The sequence below is a fragment of the Rhinoraja longicauda genome, chromosome 5, assembly GCF_053455715.1.
Source record: "Rhinoraja longicauda isolate Sanriku21f chromosome 5, sRhiLon1.1, whole genome shotgun sequence".
NCBI lineage: Eukaryota > Metazoa > Chordata > Chondrichthyes > Rajiformes > Arhynchobatidae > Rhinoraja > Rhinoraja longicauda.
The window spans coordinates 22,406,074-22,421,366 of record NC_135957.1 but is presented as its reverse complement, the minus strand read 5'-3'; the positions used below and the strand labels follow the sequence as shown (position 1 = coordinate 22,421,366).

Here is a 15,293-nt window from a genome sequence, read left to right as displayed (position 1 = left end):
CTTTTGTGACAGAGAGACGCCGTGGTAGGAATCGGCACAACTGTTTCTGTTCATCAATCACCTTGAAATCCATTCTGTCTGCACCTTCTTTGGTGTCTCTGAACATTTTCCACATTCTTTACCTCAAACACACGATGTGAAAAAAGCTAGCTGAGCACAGTTAGATACTTGGTGTACTTGGCATAAATCTTTGCTGAATTTGTAATGTTTTTCATGTGTGGCCAGAATTACAGCTACCTTCAATTGCACACAAGAGTAAAATCAATCTAGAACTGTTCAAATAGGAATTGTATTGAAATGCCACAAGGAATGCCTATTGTGCAAGTTGTTCCTTTTCTTTTAATACTTAACTGCATGTGCTCTGTCTTCCAGTGATAAAAACAAAGTAATTCCAGGCTACGATTTTACGGTGAATTCTGTCTGGCCAGAAATGGTGCGAGGCTTAGAGGGAAAATTGCCATCATTATTTAATCCTGGCAATCCAGACACATTCCATGAGGTAACCAACTATGCATAGGTGTTTATATTTCAATAAGAAATAAAGGCTTGCATTTGAATTTCTGGTTTTCATATTTTTAGATGTCCCCAAATATTTAATAATCAACAATTCATAGTGTCACATGAAATCAGGCCTCTTGGCCAATCAAATCTTTGTCAACCAGACCACCAAGCATCCTTTTACATGAATTCCACTTTGTTTTCCCCATATTCCCATCAACTATATGCGGATTCTAATATACACCTACCATCTACCTACCAACCAAGACATTTTCAGGATGTGGATGGAAAACAGGCACTCAGAGGAAACTTAGGCAGTCAGGAAACGTAATGTTAATTCAGTGCAAACAACCCCAAAGGTTAGGACTGAAGGCAGTTTTCTGGAACTATGAAGCAGCAGCACTATTGGCTGCTTAAATATGCTGCCTGTATCTCTGTAGTAGCGTTGCTGTTATAATAATATTAAACATGGCAACTAATTTAGGTCTTGAGATCCATGAAAATCAAGGTCAGATCCATGAAAAGTTCATTTGTTTTTGTGATGTTGATTGGGGATTAAATAATAATCAGATCATTTGGGAACATTCCAGTCCATGTTTTGCATCCATTAGAGAGGATAGATTTGGCCCCTGATATAATGCCTGGTCAGACTGCAGCCTTCCCCCAATATAGCTGGCTAGTATCAGGTGAGATTTGTGTTTACATTTCTGAGTTGGGACTTTAATATACAAGCTATTGGCTTAAATGTCAAGATTAGTACCTTTTGATGGCCACATGGATAAATGAAATTCTGGTGCAAGTTGGTTTACTGAACATAAATCAATGTTTGAATATCAGATATCCTCCAAGAATTGTGGTTTGTTGGTATAGCTTAATGTGGGATATTTCAGCCGCATATGTCTGCCAATTTGCCACAAACCAATGCCTATCTAGATTCAGCAAAGGTAGTGGCAGCGGCCCCAAATGAGGAAAAGTTTGTTATATCGGGTAGTGAGATTTTTCCTACATTACAATTGTATCTGTGATTTAGAGTATCTCACTGCATAGAAAGTACTTTGTGCATTCTAAGGTTGAGATGGGTGCCATATAAATGCAAGGGAACCGGAGCACCTTGGGGAACCCTATGCAGTACCTTTGCCTCGCCATATCATTGTTGATTCCTTCAAGGGCGCAATTCTCCAGCTCCCTGATTCCTCTTTCATATCCTTGCTTGACATTATTCCACTGTAGACAATTGTTTTGGGGATACCTGGGCCCCAGGTCTGGGATTCCCTCAACAAACCTTTCCACCTTGCTGTTTAGGAAGGAACTGCAGATGCTGGTTTGCACTGAAGATAGACACAAAATGCTGGAGTAACTCAGCGGGACAGGCAGCATCACTGAATAGGAATGGGTGACATTTCAGGTCAAGACCCTTCTTCAGACTGAGAGTCAGGGGAGAGGGAGATACAGAAATAAAGAAGTGCAAGATGTGAAAACGAGACATCAAAGGGAATGAATTTGCTTGGCCAGTCTGCACCCCAGCGGTTTGCACCCCACCCCTTGCTTTCCCCCTCTCTTCATCCCTCCCCCTTGCTAGCACTCCGACCAGTCTGACTGTCCCCTGATTAAATTTTACCTCTGTGTGCTTCGTTGTCAACTTCTCCCAGCTAACAATGATCTATTCTACATTCTCCTTGATCTCCATCCCCATTGACGTCTCATTTTCACATCTTACACTTTCTTACCTCTGTGTCTCCCTCACCCCTGACTGTGAGCCTGGAGAAGGGTCTCAACGTTTCGGGTCGAGACCCTTCAGGCTGGAGAAATCACCTATCCTTTTTTTCCACAGATGCTGCCTGACCCGCTGAATTACTCCAGCACTTTGTATCTACACCCTGTGCCAATGTGTTCAGTCTGAAGTAGGGTCTCGACCTGAAACGCCACCCATTCCTTCTATTCCAGAGATGCTGCCTGTCACTGAGTTACTCCAGCATTTTGTGTCTATCTCTACCTACCTTGTCATTTAAGACATTTCTTAAAACTTGCCTCCCTTCCTGACCTAATATCTCTTTGTGACTTAGTGTCAAATTCTGTTTAATACTACACCTGTAGAAGTTAAGTCCATTGTTACAAAATCAAGGTACTTTCTAAATGCAGGATGTTGTTCCCTAAGAAATTAACTTCTAACCATTCCATGTATTCATCATTCCAGAAATACACAATTACAATGGACTTTGTCAGAAAATTTGAGTGGCAGTGTGCATCCCAAGCAAGTGTTAAAAGACTGCGTTCACATTCAGCATACCAAAATTTTGTTGGGAAATGGAGCCTGTCCGTTTATTATCAGATCCGGTAAATATTATATCGTGAATTATTTTCATTCCAGTGAAGTGTCATAAATCTATCCTCTTTTTTGTATGGACTACTCCTGATCATTTTAAGTTCTTTAAACAAAGAAAATTGGATAATGTGAGGGTTTGATTTAAGTAACTAAATAGCACGGGTTAAAAAATTAATTCTCGGAATATTTACGATGGATACCTTGCTGATATTTACAATACCAGTCATATTGTAACAAGTATTTGATATATTTCACATGTTTTAGTATTTTCTGAATGCTGCAACGTTGAAGGATATATTTGCCTCACAGTACTGAGGTACCTCAGAACCTGGCTCTGAGGTGCAGCCTAGTAGAGCTACTGCACCACAGCTCCAGCAACCTGGGTTCAAAATTGACTGTGCCTGCCAACTGTGTGGAATTTGCATGTTCCCCCTGTCACTGCATGGGTTTCCCCCAGGTGCGCAGGTTTCCTTCCAGATTCCAAAGACAAGGTTGGTAGACTCGGTAAAAGTGACTTCAGGAAGCAAGGTGGAGTACATGCCACAATCAGCATCAATGGTGCTGCAGAGAGTCAAGAGCTTCATGTTCCAAGGTATAAATATCACCAACAATTTGTCCAGGTCCAACCACATTGAAGCTACAGCCAAAACACACCAACACTTCCTACAAAGACTAAGACTACAGATGCACCATAGAAAGTGGGATGCATCACAGCTTGGTTTGGCAACTTTTCAGCCCATGACAGCAACAAATTTCATAGTGTTGGAATGTTGCCCAGTCCATCACACAGACCAGCCCCCCCCCCCCCTCCCCCACCATTGACTTCATGTACACCTGCACGCTGCCTCGTCTATGCTATCAAACATAAGCTATGCTTTTCAAGCGCTCGTTTTTCACACAATGAGCAGTAAAGATCCTGAATAAGTAAGGCTGGGGTCAATTGAAATTAACAAAAATTAGATTGATTTTGTATTTAATGAGCCAGGTTTATTAGGATTACAGAATCAAGACTGGCATTTAGAATTAAGTTGATATCAGCCATGAAGCAAATGAATGGCAGAATAGGGTTAGCAGATAAAGGTTTCCCCCTGTTCATGTATTAATAATGCTGGGTGTCAAACTATTTGGCTCACACTTCATTAAAGCAGCAAACGTGTCAGTAGATAACTAGATTAAAAGAAAAACCTGACCACTGTCAGAATCCATGTCTATATTTTTGTCATGCCTTTTTCATTTAGTCATTTGATAGATCAAGAAACATTTAACCATGTAGCCATTTCCTTTAACAGGTTCAAAGAAATTGCAGGAAATTTGGAGGCTTCTTTGTCTGAAGGTTTGAAGGAAGCACCAGGTAAGAACTTTTCCAATAGAAATGCTCTAAATGTAACAAGGCCAGTTCAAAGGTTTGTGCTGACAATGTTTGGTCTATTTCACTTAGATGGAAGCGAGTTTAGGCTGCAGGTTACTTGCATTCTGTGGCAGAACCTTATGAAATGCTGGGATGATCACATCTTCCTCCCTCCATTGGCTCATCGCTTCTGGAAACTGACTCTGCAGTTGCTGGCACGTTATGTTAAGTGGGAAGAAGAGGTGAGTGACTCTTATCTTTGCCACTTTAAACACTTAGATTGGTAGGATTATTCAGTGCAGACGAGCCTAATGTGCATGTGGCTGTTCTCTGTAGGAACTATCTATTTAGTGCTGCTTCTTTACCCATTACGCCACGTTCCTTTGCTTTCAGGCATATAATCACTTTTTTTAAAAGCCAATCAAGAATCTTAACTTCTCGAGCAATGCGTGCCATTATAACCTGCCAGTTCTTAACTTAGTGTTTGCCAGTAACTTAAAGATAGCTCATTGCCTCCTGCCTTTTTTGTTTAGTGAGGAGAACTGTGTAACTGCAAGCAATGCTACTGTTCATTGTGGATGCATTTACACTGTGAGCCAGATTGAACTGAGGTATGTTAGGTGGATTATGTTGAATGTATCACTTTTTTTTCAGATGAGCTGCCCCTGACAATATTCTGTTAACTAACTGACACCTTATTGAAGTTATTAATTAATGATTGAGATTTGTTGATAAACCATTATGCCTTCTGTGCCTCATACATTTTTCCAGTTTTCCCATGCTTACCCAAAAGGCTGTTGTGATTGCATTTGTAGTTGAAGAATTTTACCACTGAAGTTAATAGCTTTTTGTTGGGAATGGGTACAGAACCAAGTAGATGAGGTTAAGGTAGAGATTGGCAATGTAATTAAAATAGGTCAACAGCCTTGATGTTTTTCTGTTCATTCAACCCTTCAGCTGTTTGTTTGCACTCCTCCGTATAGTTTTTGATTATTATTTAGTATGGATTTTTTTCAATTCCCTATAAGAGTCCCTCCAGGAAATGTATTATTTTGACAGTATTCTTGGTGGAGGAGTTAAGGTACTCAATTTAAATGTAAATATGGTTAGTCATTTATTGACAGGTGTATCTGATGTTCAATTTTTTTAATTCACTAGTTGATTGTTTAAATTCTGTGAAGTTCCAGCGATCGCTTTTACAATTTCTTGCCAGTTTGCATTCAAACTACACAATAACTAGATTTATATTGCACCATTAAAATATCTCCCCAGACACTTTGCAAATAATTTGAGCCGGAATTGTGTGTTGAGAGCAATCAAAATAAAAGTGGTTTATGTATTTGCTCAGTGATGCCATGTTGCTGTAATTTGCCCGTGAACTTAGTTGTTTCCCATCTCAGGGCAGTTACAAGACAACCTCATTGTCGGTTTGAAGTTGCATATATTTCACACTGGGTAAGAATTACACGTTTCTGATGCTGAAGGGCATTAGTGATTGATATAACAATCCAGTAGTTTCTTGGTCAATGTCATTGATACCAGCTTTTTTGTAAAATTCCAGCTTTATTTAATTAGCTGCTCTAATAGAATTTGATCTCTTTTGTCTGGGTCAGTAGTCCAGTTTCTTTGGTTCCAGACGAGTAGTGTAACCACGGTGAAAGTCAAAATGACTGCAGATGTTGGATATCTGGAACTAAAATGGTGAAAATACTCTACAGGACAGGTCAGGCAGCATGTAGATGAGGAGAAATAGAGCTAACTGTTTGAGGACCATGACACTTCACCAGAACGAAAACACAATGTCACCTAATTAGTTACAATGTTTCCTATATTTTAGCAATACTGCAACAGAATACTGGGGCGACGGAGTGGAGCAGCTGGTAGTGCTGCTGCCTCGTGATTCCAGCAGTCCGCACTCAGTCCTATCCTCCAGTGCTACCATTATGTTATTGATAAGGAAGCAAATTAAAAACTCTTTCCAAAGCCTTGGTCAGAGATTTAGATTTTTTTTTAACTCGCATAATGTTTGCAAAGAATAACACTGCTGCCAAATGTATGTTTACTATGAGCTCACAGTGAGTCCAAGAATAGAGTATGTTTGCAATGCGCTTTCATTCTTTACCTTAATACCTTACCTCATAGATCATTCAAAATATTAAATAATCTTAATTTCTGACAAGTTTTCCATAATATTTTTAAAACAATACAGTGAACTGACAAAATGCTATTCAATTTTGGATTTGTTATTTGGCACTTTCCCCCACATTCTCAACTTAATTTCAGCTTACCACCTGTCCCATGACTTCCGACTGTGTGGATTAATCATTCCTGTGGCACCATATCAAAACTCTTGCTGAAATCTAAGCGTACCGTGTGCAGTGTCAACAAAATCTGGCATTTCCTGTCGAACACCAGTGCATCTGTTAAGCAAGCTCTCCCTTCTGGCAGTCCAATGCATGCACTCACCACCGTACACTTAATGTATTTACATCTAAACACATTTTGTGAGCTAAAGAACTGTGACGATCAGAAATATTAAGCAGTTTAAGATATCTGTTGCCTTCAGAATCTTGGAATTGCAAATCAGTAACTTGTTCCCTGAGCAGTCACTTCTCCAGAGTCAGCGGAACAAGCTCACCATTCTCTCCTCAATGCTTATAAAAACTCTCATTTGATCTCAAAACTATTATGATTTCTAGTCCGGTTTAATTTAGGTTTCCTTGGTCATTTCAAATGCTCAGAAATATTTTACTCTGGTTTTACATAATTTTCAGCTCGATTCTCAATCTGTCCAAACCCTAATGAATTTGGTTTGCCCGGTCCCAAGGTTTGTAATTTTTCTCACACTTATCAGTTTTCCCCCCTGTAAATTAATACAGATTTACACCTTTCCTCTCAGCTAATCAATAGGCAATGTAAACAACAGTAGCCCAAACACTGGTCAAGCTGGTAACCTGCTGGCATCTCCTTGCCCCATCAACACAGCTTCAGTCACAACCACCCTTTGCTTTCCCTACTTTAGTCATATTTGAGTTCACCTCTGTATGTGTTCTTGTTTCATAACATTTCCGTTTGTTAATTAGTCATCCTTGTGGCATCATATCAACATCTTATGGGTGCAAAATATTATGGGTGCAATCTGAACAAGATCTTTCGTTAATTTGTTCGGCAGGGTCTCCCTTCCCTTAATCAATTTAGCTCCACATATCATCTCAAAACTGTCTCCCTTGGAACACTTTTGACAAATGATAGACAAGTTGGCTCATCCCAACATCTCCTTTAAAATTACTTTCCATTGTCCTTTAAACCTCATTTGGATTTTATTTCTCTGCATTACAGCTGAGACAAATTAAGAAAAAAAAAACTAGTATCAAAGAAACTGAATAACTTTCATATCATATCATATATATACAGCCGGAAACAGGCCTTTTCGGCCCTCCAAGTCCGTGTCGCCCAGCGATCCCCGTACATTAACACTATCCTACACCCACTAGGGACAATTTTTACATTTACCCAGCCAATTAACCTACATACCTGTACGTCTTTGGAGTGTGGGAGGAAACCGAAGATCTCGGAGAAAACCCACGCAGGTCACGGGGAGAACGTACAAACTCCTTACAGTGCAGCACCCGTAGTCAGGATCGAACCTGAGTCTCCGGCACTGCATTCGCTGTAAAGCAGCAACTCTACCGCTGCGCTACCGTGCCGCCCTAATGAATCTTTAAGCAGATAAAATAGGGAAACATTCTCTACCACATCAACAAAGCAAATTGCTTCATTTATTTCAACGCAAAATTCCAAATACAGGCGTTGCTGCACGCCCGTTAGAAGGAGGGAGGCATAAATGAAGCTATCTTTGAGAAAAGAACAGTACACCATTTCCCTTAGAATACTGATAATCAGAAGTGCGGCTTTTTCCATTATTCATGAAGGGCAAAAAATATATAATCTAAACAACTGTTGTAAATGCAGCATTTTTATATCACATCGCAACTAACCAAAGGAGGATCACATGAATTTATAAGTCAAATATGTATTTTCCCCATGCACTGTACGAATGAACTGAAAAGGCAAATACGTGCTCAGACAATTGAACATGTACTAATCTCAGCCTATCACTGGGGGCAAATAAAGCAAATATTTGCATAGAGTATTCCAAACACGAACAAAGCTCAACCCAAGGCAACACCACCCTTTATGGTTACTCAGTAACTTTGCATACTTCTCACAGAAAGCCGCTTTAAGTTTAAACACAAAGTGCTGATGTCACTCAGCATGTCAGGCAGCATCTCTGGAAGACATGGATGGGTAACGTTTTGGTTTGGGACCCTTCTTCAGACTGAAGAAATGGGAAAAATAGAATGGCAGAGCAGACTCGATGGGCCAAATGAACTTTGTGTTGTTTTTGTCAACCGGCATCAGCAGTTCCTCGTGTCTACACTTTATAAGTTTCCTTGAAGCACTGTAACTTTCTGCAGAGGTGTAAAATTGAACATGTATTCAGTTATGGAGAAATACACCCTTGGGGAAATGCAATTTTAAAATTAAATGCTTGTCACGGATTATTTTTCTCCACATAGATGAGAAACTTGGAATACTCTTTACAAGGACTACATTTGTTTGGAATATTTAGAAGTTTTAAAACTGGATTTGTTGGTTGCCAGTTCATAAGATCATAAGACACACGAGCAGAATTAGGCAATTTGGCCCATCGAGTCTGCTCTGCCATTCGATCATGACTGATCTATTTTTCCCTCTCAACCCTCTTCACCTGCCTTCTCCCTGTAATCTTTTGACATTTGGGGTTATTTAGTGGTACCACGGTGATGCAAGTCATCATTAAATGTTTTTCTCTTTCCTTTCACTTATCTTCCTCTCCACAGATGAAAAGTGCATCACCAGACAAGGACCTTACTCACCATGGGATAAAACCTACGCCCACCAACAACAACATGGTATTCGCTCCAAATGGAAGTAGTGAGGAATTGGGAAATGGGCAAGCTCATGATGTGAAAGCTGTACCCCCTCTCACTGTTAGTCAACTTGTGTACCTTGTTGCAGATCTAGACAAGGTCGAAGAACAGGTATGAAGAGCTAATTTCTTTGCGTTCCAAAATCTGAAAAAGAAGTAATGTCTGTTTTAGAATCTTTGGAAATTTCCTTTTTTTCCTTGCAAATTATTTATTGAAGTTAAAGGATTAGAGTGCATTTGTTTCAGTTATACATATGGATGAGTATCCATCAAATAAGAGATTAGCCTCAGAATTCAGTTTTCCCACTTCCCTAAGATGTTATGGTGTGTTGGAGATGTAAACTTGCTAAAATGTTGCAGTCGGGTCCGAATCCTCATCTCCAGCTCCTTGCTTTCTGTTTGAGCCTTCGGGGCGGTGCTGGAAGTACAATATACCATTGTTGGTATACAGTTAACATTGCTGCATTACAGACAGTAAGGTATACCCCGACTTTGTGCCTTTGATCAAAGAAGGGAAATTAAGTGTTATGTTGACTGAAGCAGGTTATTAGAGGGGAAAGGAACATCGGCCAAGTGGGATGTTTTTAAAAGTGTACTTTTACTCTAACGGGGACTTCATTCTAACGGGGACGTACACATCCCGAGCCCTCTATGAAGAGAGCTCGGGATGTGTACGTCCCCATTAGAGTGAAGGGCAAAGCAGGCAAACGTAAGGAAGCTTGGCTGACGAGGGAAATTGAGACATTAATCAAAAACAAGAAGGATGCATGGGACAGGTATAGGCAGCTGGGATCAAGTGCATCCTTGGAGGAGTTTCAGGAACTAAGAAGTAAACTAAAAAAGGAAATCAGAAGGGCAAAAAGGGGCCAGGAGATAGCTCTAGCGGGTAGCATTAAGGACAATCCCAAAGGATTTTATAAATACATAAGGGGGAAAAGGGGAACTAGAGAGAAAGTGGGACCTCTTAGGAATCAAAGAGGTCACCTCTGTGTGGAGCCACAGGAGATGGGCAAGATCCTAAATAATTATTTCTCCTCCGTATTTACCGAGAAGAAAGACAAGTAGGATGGAGGAAATCGGAGCAATCACTAGAATTGTCTTGAGAGCAGTCAGGGTTACTGTCGAAGAAGTACTGAAGGTACTGCTGTGTTTGAAGTAAGACAAATCTCCAGGGCCTGATCTGATATATCCGAGAAGTGGGAAACTAGAGAGGAAATTACGGGAGTCCTGGTTGAAATTTACGAGTCGTCCTTAAATACAGAAGAGGTGCTGGAAGACTGGAGGGTGACAAATGTTGTACCTCTTTTCAAGAAGGGCTGCCGGGAAAATGCTGGGAACTATAGGCCGGTGAGCTTAACATCTGTAGTTGGTAAGTTACTGGAGAGTATTCTGAGGGATAGGATATACAGACATTTGGATGGGCAAGGGCTGATTAGGGATAGTCAGCATGGTTTTGTATCGCGTCTCACAATTCTGATTGATTTGAAGACGTGACCAAAAAGGTTGATGAGGGCAGAGCTGTAGATGTTGTGTACATGGACTTCAGTAAGGCGTTCGACAAGGTTCCGCAAGGTAGGCTGCTCTGGAAGGTTAGATTGAATGGGATCCAAGGAGAGATAGCTGAATGGAAAGCAAATTGGCTCCATGGAAGGAAGTAGAGGGTGATGGTGGAAGGTTGCTTCTCAGGCTTGATGCCTGTGCCTAGTGGTGTGCCTCAGGGTTTGGTGCTGGGCCCATTACTGTTTGTTATCAACATCAATGATTTGGATGAGAACATACAGAGCAAGATTAGCACGTTTGCTGATGAAACAAAAGTTAGCGGTTTTGCAGATAGTGAAGATGGTTGTGAACGATTGCAGCAGGATCTGGATTGATTGGCCAGGTGGGCGGAGGAATGGTTGATGGAATTGAATACAGGGAAGTGTGAGGTGTTGCATTTTGGGACGTCGAACAAGGGCAGGACCTACACAGTAAATGGTAAGCCTCTGGGTAGTGTTGTAGAGCAGAGGGATCTAGGAGTACAGGTGCAGGGTTCCTTGAAGGTTGAGTCGCAGGTAGATAAGGTGGTCAAAAAGGCTTTTGGCACTTTGGCCTTCATCAGTCAGAGTATTGAGTATAGAAGTTGGGAGGTCATGTTGCAGTGGTATAAGACCTTGGTGAGTGCATTTAGAATAATGTGTTCAGTTCTGGGCACCATGTTATGGGAAAGATATTGTCAAGCTTGAAAGGGTTCAGAAAAGATTTACGAGGATGTTGCCAGGACTAGAGGGTATGAGCTATAGGGAGAGGTTGAGTAGGCTGGGTCTCTATTCCATGGAATGCAGGAGGATGAGGGGAGATCTTATAGAAATATACAAAATCTTGAGAGGAATAGGTCGGATAGATACACATAGTCTTTTGCCAGAGTTGGGGAATTGAGAGGACATAGGCTCAATGTGAAGGGGAAAAGATTTAATAGGAATCCGAGGGGTAACTTTTTCACAAAAGGGTGATGGCTGCATGGAACAAGCTCCCAGAGGAGGTAGTTGAGGCTTGGGACTATCCCATCGTTTATGAAACAATTGGACAGGTACATGGATAGGACAAGTTTGGAAGGGTATGGACCAAGCGCAGGCAAGTGGGACTAGTGTAGCTGGGACATTATTGGCCGATATTGGCGAGTTGGGCCGAAGGGCCTGTTTCCACACTGTATCACTCCGTGACTCTATATCGTCAATGTTTTAACATCCTTGTTCAAAACCTATGTTTGTGAACTCTTTGTGGTGTCATCCTTGGTCAATTGCTATTCTAGCATTTGCACCCAAGATATATGGGCAATAATCTCTGGGATGGTATACTATAGGACTGCCGTATCAAGAGTCCATTATCTTCTTGGATTGGCTGACAGTGTGGAAAATGCAGAACATGTTTCATTTTGTCTCTAAAATTTTCTTTCCAGCTTCCTGACCTTTTAGACCTAATTAATCCAAGACTAAGGGGTATTGGATTTCAGAATTTCTCTCTTATTTCAGGTAAGATCTTTTAAAAAAATTGAGGGAGTTGTAGGATATATGAGGAATTTTCCTCATGGTTTTGAGCTGCTTTATGCTACAGGATGATTGGAGATTGAGCAATGAGGAAATTTGTGCAAGGATTTTCAGAGTTTATTGAGGGTTTGGAGTGAATGTGTATGTATGTTAGATTTTGCTTCTTTCTTTCTGTCTAATTTAATTAAACAACAATAAAAGAATGATTGACTCATGGTAAGATACCCATGTAACATTTCATGTGATCTTGCTTCAAGGTTCAACCACACTTCCAAATATAAAGAAATAAGAATCTTTCCGTGGGGTATTTTACACACGGGCAATAAACTACTTTGGAAACATAGTTGCTGTTACAGTTTAGAAAGTACAGCTACCAATTTGCAAACAAACAACCATAAAATAAGGACAAGGGCTTCTGTTTTTAGTGATGGTGATTTTTCAAGTAAACCAGGCTCTTTGCCTAAATCCTTTGCACCCATATGAAAGGCTGGACGTTGTCCTTTGATAAGATGCTTTGTCTTGTCCAAGTAGTGCCCTTTTTTTTTAATAGCCAGTTGAACATCTAACTGATCGGACTTGGAAGAGTAGCACCTGGAAGAGCAGAAATGTCTCATTGAAAGATGGCACCTCTCACAACGCTGCTTCCCTCGGTATTCCATTGGAAGTGTCATCCTATTTTATAGAATGGGGCTCGTAACCACTGCCATCTGATTCAGAACTATTGCTACCTGGATCATAATTGCCAATTTACTAGGGAAATACAGTCTCTTTCCTATGTATTGGTAGAATAACAAATTCGGTCAGGTTGAGGCTTAGAAAAAATTTGTAACAATTAAGTAGTTTATCGTGACATTCACTTTGCCTACAACTAAATCTCACAGAACTTTGAGATGAATGAAGCAAGTGCATTAGGCAGAACAGCAGGTGATATCTTTCTTTAGTTCAGTTTAGTTTATTGTCACGTGTCTGTGGTGTCAATGGTGGTGTCATCTGTGAATTTGAAAATTGAATTAGATTTGTACATGGCTGCACAGTTGTGGGTGTACAAGGAGTAAAGATGGGGGCTGAGAACGCATCCTTGCGGAGAACCCGTGTTGAGGATTATCGTAGAGGATGATTTGTCCCCTTTCCTCGCTGATTGGGGTCCGTTGGTCAAGAAGTTGAGGATCCAGTTGCAGAGATGACGTCCAAGTAGTGCACATTTTTTTTAATAGCCAATTGACATGACACGTGACAATAAAAGACGTTTGAAACCTCAACATCTAATTGATTGGACTTGGAAGGGTAGCACCTGGAAGAATCTAGTTTCCTCAGTACTTTTCCGTGTCAAGCTGGATAATGCCCAGCCCTGAAGAGAGAACCCAATCCTTTATTTGTTTTTCTGAAATCACTTACTTTCATAAATCTTGTCCCACATTGCTTCCATATACCCTTCAGGTGCTATGTATAAGGAGATATTTTACTCCTGATAGCTAATTCGCAGACCAAAGCCATTCCCTTTATCATCACTCATAAAATAAAATGTGAAGAAAACAGGAATAAAGTATACTATGAAATAAACACACAATTGATCATGCCTTGATTGAGATGTTAATGTGCAGCAAAAAAAAGTGTAAACAAAAACTCAGTGGGTTGACCGCCATATTTGTTGAGTTGATGTTTCAGATTGAGACCTGCATTAGAAGGGAGAAGATGGCCAGTATAAAGAGAAGAGTCGGAGTGGTGTGGCAGGAGCCAGGGAGCGATCGGTATACTGGGGAGGGGTGAAGGATAATGGACAGTTAAAGCCAGGAGGTGGTGGGGTGGGGTGGGTGGAGTGGAATTGAGAGACAAGAGACAGGTGGGTGATAAATGGAAGTAGATGGGGAGAGAGAAATTGAAAAAGTGATGGGGCCATTGAGATGAGGGAAGGAGGCAGCTGCTGGACACTGGTGCTAATCTGGATTTCTCCTCCTAACAGAAGCACTGGCAGAGTCTCAGACTTCTGTGAAAAACAGTATACCAACATTAAGTGCCAAGATTATTGAAGAACTCAGTGAATCCTGTTTCAGTTATCTTAAAAATGCTTCTGAGGTACCCAGGCTCTATCGGAGGACTAACAAGGTGAGCATTTAACAATTGCCATCTTTGTTTTTGTTGTAAGTGGAAAAATAAACGCTGACAGCAAATATTATAAAGCGAGCAGCAGTAATAACGCAGTCATAATGGACCAGATAATCTGTCTTTGGACTCCATCAGTTCTTTAGCAGGAAAATATTAACACAAAATATACCAAAATTACCTGAACAAATGAACAACACCTGAACAAAAAGCTGCTGCCTTACAGCGCCTGTGACCTGGGTTCCATCCTGACTTCAGGCACTGTCGTGTGGGGTTTACACGTTCTCCCTGTTCCCCCTCTGCAATTGGGGGCTGCATCAGTGAAGGGAGGGCATCTGAATATAGAGGTGTAGTCAACGACTTTGTTGAGTGGTGTGGGCTGAATCACCTGCAGCTCAACACCGACAAGACAAAGGAGTTGGTGATGGACCTTAGGAGGGGAGGAACACCCCTGTCCCCTGTCTCCATCAATGGTGTGGATGTGCAGTTTACCAGTGAGTACAAATACCTGGACAGTAAACTGGACTGGTCCAGGAATGCTGAGGCCCTGTACAAGAAGGGACAGAGCTGGCTGTACTTTTTGAGAGGGCTCCGCTCCTTCAACGTCTGCAGTAAGATGCTGCAGATGTTCTACCAATCAGTGGTAGACTGTGCCATCTTCTTCGCTGCCGTGTGCTGGGGCAGCAGGGCAAAGGTCGTGGACGCCAATAGAATTAACAAACTCATCAGGAAGGCTGGCTCTGTCCTGGGGGCGGTGTTGGATTCATGGAACATGGTCTTGGAGTGGAGGTTGCTCCTCAAACTGTAGAGCATCTTGGACAATACAGGTCACCCCCTCCATGGTCATCCTGAAGGTAGCCTCCATGGTTACCTTCAGCAACAGACTGGTTCCACCAACATGCAGGACGGAAGGTCCTTCTTCCCTGTGGCTATCAAATTTTCACTCTTGCCCCTTCTGTCATGGGGTAGACTGAGATTGAGACTGACTCCCCAATCTTTGCACATCCCCCAAGCCATTCCATTCGT

General features: G+C 41.3%; 1 protein-coding gene across 1 annotated transcript in view; it reads left to right on the top strand.

Moving 5' to 3' along the window:
• Window positions 1–15,293, top strand: part of cog2 (component of oligomeric golgi complex 2) — a 43,122-nt gene that overhangs the window by 24,080 nt on the left and 3,749 nt on the right. The window contains exons 9-15 of the mRNA XM_078399054.1: window positions 373–499; window positions 2,693–2,832; window positions 4,111–4,172; window positions 4,260–4,411; window positions 9,053–9,253; window positions 12,080–12,152; window positions 14,128–14,270. Of these exons, the coding sequence (XP_078255180.1) occupies window positions 373–499; window positions 2,693–2,832; window positions 4,111–4,172; window positions 4,260–4,411; window positions 9,053–9,253; window positions 12,080–12,152; window positions 14,128–14,270 (898 nt within the window). The remainder of the gene's footprint in view (window positions 1–372; window positions 500–2,692; window positions 2,833–4,110; window positions 4,173–4,259; window positions 4,412–9,052; window positions 9,254–12,079; window positions 12,153–14,127; window positions 14,271–15,293) is intronic.